This window comes from Procambarus clarkii, chromosome 40 (genome assembly GCF_040958095.1).
Source record: "Procambarus clarkii isolate CNS0578487 chromosome 40, FALCON_Pclarkii_2.0, whole genome shotgun sequence".
Classification (NCBI taxonomy): domain Eukaryota; kingdom Metazoa; phylum Arthropoda; class Malacostraca; order Decapoda; family Cambaridae; genus Procambarus; species Procambarus clarkii.
Genome location: NC_091189.1, coordinates 19,573,145 through 19,579,361, shown reverse-complemented (window position 1 = coordinate 19,579,361; position 6,217 = coordinate 19,573,145). Strand labels below are relative to the sequence as shown.

Genomic DNA, 6,217 nt, shown 5'->3' with positions numbered 1-6,217 from the left:
TCAGCCATCACTGCAACCGTGTGTGTGTGTGTGTGTGTGTGTGTGTGTGTGTGTGTGTGTGTGTGTGTGTGTGTGTGTGTGTGTGTGTGTGTGTGTGTGTGTGTGTGTGCGCGTGTGTGTGTGTGTGTGTGTGTGTGTGTGTGTGTGTGTGTGTGTGTGTGTGTGTGTGCGTGCGTGTGTGTGTGTGTGTGTGTGTGTGTGTGTGCGTGTGTGTGTGTGTGTGTGTGTGTGTGTGTGTGTGTGTGTGTGTGTGTGTGTGTGTGTGTGTGTGTGTATACTATATATAGTAATTGTATTTATTTGTAATTATTATTGTTTAAAATACAAAAAGTATATAATCAGAGGTAGGTGCGCAGACCCTAATTAGCCAGAGCAACAAATGGTCTGGTGTGTTCCACACTCCACATTAATTTTGGCTGACTTGGGTGTACACATTAATTATTTTTAGAGAGCATTGTGGTACGTCAGGTCAATGGTTGTGAGGCGAGAGTTGCCGTGCCTCGCTCCTCCGGTCCTGGCTAGCCACTCCTCGCCCCTGGCCACCCTTCACATGGAGGCTGGCGGAGACCTCGGCCAGTAGGCTGGCGGAGGCCTAGACCTATAGGCTGGCCGGGTCGCCGGTGATATTAAGCTGTTGGAGAATCTTGACAACTCGAGGAGGTTAAGACACAGTTGTTGAATAATTAATGTCTTGGCTGACTTGTGTTTTTAAATAGGCTGCTTATCTAGTTGTGCTCACCTAGCATGGCCATGGGGACGCGAGCTGTGGTTCTGGAGCTCCAGTTCATAGCTGTTGCACCCTCATGCATTTATAACGTTACGCGAGTGGTACTTGTGTATGGAGAGGGCTTCCATAGCCCTCTAGAAATAGCTAACAGAAATATTGCCGGAACAACCGTGGACATCTTCAAGAGGAAACTAGATTGTTTCCTTCAAGGAGTGCCGGACCAACCGGGCTGTGGTGGGTATGTGGGCCTGCGGGCCGCTCCAAGCAACAGCCTGGTGGACCAAACTCTCACAAGTGAAGCCTGGCCTCGGACCGGGCTTGGGGAGTAGAAGAACTCCCAGAACCCCATCAACCAGGTACCTGGTAGTTACTTGTTGGTGGTTGCCATGGTCCTAACGACCCTCAGACCATCCATCCTGGTTGATGGTCTGGTCAACCAGGCTGAGAGATGCAACTTCACTTATAAATACTTCTATCATCCTGTCTTCATCTCCTAAACTTCATTACCTTCATCCATACGTTATTTCCTGGCATTTAAACTCTTAATTACCCATTTGGTCATCCCGCCCTGCAGCCTGGCCAGGTGCTGTAGTACCTGGAACATACCTGGGAGAGTTTCGGGAGTTCTTCTACTGCCCGGGCCAGGCCTGAGGCCAGGCTCGTCTTGAGGTGTTAGGTCTACAATGTCTAGTAATGTCTAGTTATTATCTCTGCTTGCCAAGGGCAGCAAATATACTCAGCAAATATTGCCATGTATTGCCTCCAAAGAATATCCGGTCAACCAGGCTGTGAATCATACGTCAGGCGGCGAGTAGCCGCGTCCAACAGCCTGGTTGACCAGACGACCAACCGGGAGGTTTGGATGGAGGGAGACCAATGGACCGAGGCGTATTTATCCAAACAAAATAGCTCCTATTGGCCCATACGAGGCAGCTCCTATTGCTCCATACGAGGCAGCTCCTATTGGTCCATACGAGGCAGCTCCTATTGGCCCATACGAGGCAGCTCCTATTGGTCCATACGAGGCAGCTCCGATTGGTCCATACGAGGCAGCTCCTATTGGTCCATACGAGGCAGCTCCGATTGGTCCATACGAGGCAGCTCCGATTGGTCCATACGAGGCAGCTCCTATTAGTCCATACGAGGCAGCTCCTATTGGTCCATACGAGGCAGCTCCTATTGACCCATACGAGGCAGCTCCTACTGACCCATACGAGGCAGCTCCTATTGACTCATACGAGGCAGCTCCTACTGACCCACACGAGGCAGCTCCTATTGGTCCATACGAGGCAGCTCCTATTGGTCCATACGAGGCAGCTCCTATTGGTCTATACGAGGCAGCTCCTACTGACCCATACGAGGCAGCTCCTATTGGTCCATACGAGGCAGCTCCTATTGGTCCATACGAGGCAGCTCCTATTGGTCTATACGAGGCAGCTCCTACTGACCCATACGAGGCAGCTCCTATTGATCCATACGAGGCAGCTCCTATTGGTCCATACGAGGCAGCTCCTACTGACCCATACGAGGCAGCTCCTATTGGTCCATACGAGGCAGCTCCTATTGGTCCATACGAGGCAGCTCCTATTGGTCTATACGAGGCAGCTCCTACTGACCCATACGAGGCAGCTCCTATTGATCCATACGAGGCAGCTCCTATTGGTCCATACGAGGCAGCTCCTATTGGTCCATACGAGGCAGCTCCTATTGGTCTATACGAGGCAGCTCCTACTGACCCATACGAGGCAGCTCCTATTGATCCATACGAGGCAGCTCCTATTGGTCTATACGAGGCAGCTCCTATTGGTCCATACGAGTCAGCTCCTATTGACCCACACGAGGCAGCTCCTATTGACCCACACGAGGCAGCTCCTATTGGTCCATACGAGGCAGCTCCTATTGGTCCATACGAGGCAGCTCCTATTGGTCCATACGTGGCAGCTCCTATTGGTCCATACGAGGCAGCTCCTATTGGTCCATACGAGGCAGCTCCTATTGGTCCATACGAGGCAGCTCCTACTGACCCACACGAGGCAGCTCCTATTGACCCATACGAGGCAGCTCCTATTGACCCATACGAGGCAGCTCCTATTGGTCCATACGAGGCAGCTCCTACTGACCCATACGAGGCAGCTCCTATTGACCCATACGAGGCAGCTCCTACTGACCCATACGAGGCAGCTCCTATTGACCCATACGAGGCAGCTCCTATTGACCCATACGAGGCAGCTCCTACTGACCCATACGAGGCAGCTCCTATTGACCCATACGAGGCAGCTCCTATTGGTCCATTCGAGGCAGCTCCTATTGGTCCATACGAGGCAGCTCCTATTGGTCCATACGAGGCAGCTCCTATTGACCCATACGAGGCAGCTCCTATTGACCCATACGAGGCAGCTCCTATTGACCCACACGAGGCAGCTCCTACTAATTTCAGTACAATGAAATTGCACTGAAATTCTGCTTGCTTCAGTTTATACATTTCTTAAGTAATCGAAAAAATGGAAAGAATTATTATTTAATGTTGGGGTACAAAACCGGTTCCTCTGCAATATTGTTGCAATACTTTTAATTGGGTTAGTGTTGCAGTTTGTGTATGTATGTGTGTGTATATATATAATATATATCAATATAATATATATATATATATGTCGTACCTAGTAGCCAGAACTCATTTCTCAGCCTACTATTCAAGGCCCGATTTGCCTAATAAGCCAAGTTTTCCTGAATTAATAGATTTACTATAATTTTTTTCTTATGAAATGATAAAGCTACCCTTTTCACTATGTTTGAGGTCAATTTTTTTTATTGGAGTTAAAATTAACGTAGATATATGACCGAACCTAACCAACCCTACCTAACCTAACCTAACCTATATATATAGGTAAGGTTAGGTTAGGTAGCCAAAAAAAGCTAGGTTAGGTTAGGTTAGGTAGGTTAGGTAGACGAAAAAACATTAATTCATGAAAACTTGGCTTATTAGGCAAATCGGGCCTTGCATAGTAGGCTGAGAAGTGAGTTCTGGCTACTAGGTACGACACATATATATATATATATATATATATATATATATATATATATATATATATATATATATATATATATATATATATATATATATATATATATATATATATATATGTCGTACCTAGTAGCCAGAATGCACTTCTCGGCCTACTATGCAAGGCCCGATTTGCCTAATAAGCCAAGTTTTCCTGAATTAATATATTTTCTCTTTTTTTTTTTCTTATGAAATGATAGAGCTATCCATTTCATTATGTATGACGTTAATTTCTTTTTATTGGAGTTAAAATTAACGTAGATATATGACCGAACCTAACCAACCCTACCTAACCTAACCTATCCTATCTTTATAGGTTAGGTTAGGTTAGGTAGCCGAAAAAGTTAGGTTAGGTTAGGTTAGGTAGGTTAGGTAGTCGAAAAACAATTAATTCATGAAAACTTGGCTTATTAGGCAAATCGGGCCTTGCATAGTAGGCTGAGAAGTGTGTTCTGGCTACTAGGTACGACATATATATATATATATATATATATATATATATATATATATATATATATATATATATATATATATATATATATATATATATATATATATATATGCGGAAAATCCACAGAGAAATATGAAAGGAGGTGAACGTTTCGGCTTTGTTAAAGCCTTTGTCAACACCAGACTACATTGCTACATTGCTAACAAAGCCGAAACGTTCACCTCCTTTCATATTTCTCTGTGGATTTTCCGCATAAAATGATCAGTGTTTTGTGATCGTCAATTGCATATATATATATATATATATATATATATATATATATATATATATATATATATATATGTCGTACCTAGTAGCCAGAACTCACTTTTTGGCCTACTATTCAAGGCCCGATTTGCCTAATAAGCCAAGTTTTCCTGAATTAATATATTTACTATAATTTTTTTCTTATGAAATGATAAAGCAACCCTTTTCTCTATTTATGAGGTCAATTTTTTTTTATTGGAGTTAAAATTAACGTAGATATATGACCGAACCTAACCAACCCTACCTAACCTAACCTAACCTATATTTATAGGTAAGGTTAGGTTAGGTAGCCAAAAAAAGCTAGGTTAGGTTAGGTTAGGTAGGTTAGGTACCGAAAAAAACATTAATTCATGAAAACTTGGCTTATTAGGCAAATCGGGCCTTGAATAGTAGGCTGAGAAGTGCGCTCTGGCTATTAGGTACGACATATATATATATATATATATATATATATATATATATATATATATATATATATATATATATATATATATATATATATATATATATATATATATATATATATTAGTATATTTTGGTAGCAGTCTTTCCTGTAGACATATATTATTAAATATGACCGAAAAAGTAAGATTAATAATTCTAACACGAATTTTCTCAATCTTTCGTACATTACGCTTCACTGTTGGAGGTAAATCAAAAATCACTTCTCCAAAATTCATTTTTATTTCTAGTCTGACGCGACACGGGCGCGTTTCGTAAAACTTATTACATTTTCAAAGACTTCACAAATACACAACTGATTAGAACTTACGTCTCTCTGATATTATATCTACATTTGAGTGAGGTGGGAAGGATGATGTGGCATTAACACAAGACAGAACAGGGGATATTAATAGGGTATTAAAAGTATCAACACAAGACAGAACAGAAACAATGGGTATTGAATAGAAGTGTTTGTAGAAAGCCTATTGGTCCATATTTCTTGATGCTTCTATATTGGAGCGGAGTCTTGAGGTGGGTAGAATATAGTTGTGCAATAATTGGCTGTTGATTGCTGGTGTTGACTTCTTGATGTGTAGTGCCTCGCAAACGTCAAGCCGCCTGCTATCGCTCTATCTATCGATGATTTCCGTGTTGTTTACTAGGATTTCTCTGGCGATGGTTTGGTTATGGGAAGAGATTATATGTTCCTTAATGGAGCCCTGTTGCTTATGCATCGTTAAACGCCTAGAAAGAGATGTTGTTGTCTTGCCTATATACTGGGTTTTTTGGAGCTTACAGTCCCCAAGTGGGCATTTGAAGGCATAGACGACGTTAGTCTCTTTTAAAGCGTTCTGTTTTGTGTCTGGAGAGTTTCTCATGAGTAGGCTGGCCGTTTTTCTGGTTTTATAGTAAATCGTCAGTTGTATCCTCTGATTTTTGTCTGTAGGGATAACGTTTCTATTAACAATATCTTTCAGGACCCTTTCCTCCGTTTTATGAGCTGTGGAAAAGAAGTTCCTGTAAAATAGTCTAATAGGGGGTATAGGTGTTGTGTTAGTTGTCTCTTCAGAGGTTGCATGGCTTTTCACTTTCCTTCTTATGATGTCTTCGATGAAACCATTGGAGAAGCCGTTATTGACTAGAACCTGCCTTACCCTACAGAGTTCTTCGTCGACTTGCTTCCATTCTGAGCTGTGGCTGAGAGCACGGTCGACGTATGCGTTAACAA

The 6,217-nt window shown here is 42.7% G+C and overlaps 1 protein-coding gene across 1 annotated transcript in view; it reads left to right on the top strand.

Moving 5' to 3' along the window:
- LOC138372819 (exported protein YdbA-like) overlaps positions 1 to 580 on the top strand; it is a 10,890-nt gene extending 10,310 nt beyond the window's left edge. The window contains exon 4 of the mRNA XM_069338480.1: positions 449 to 580. Within this exon, the coding sequence (XP_069194581.1) occupies positions 449 to 580 (132 nt within the window). The remainder of the gene's footprint in view (positions 1 to 448) is intronic.
- Positions 581 to 6,217: the final 5,637 nt, after the last annotated feature.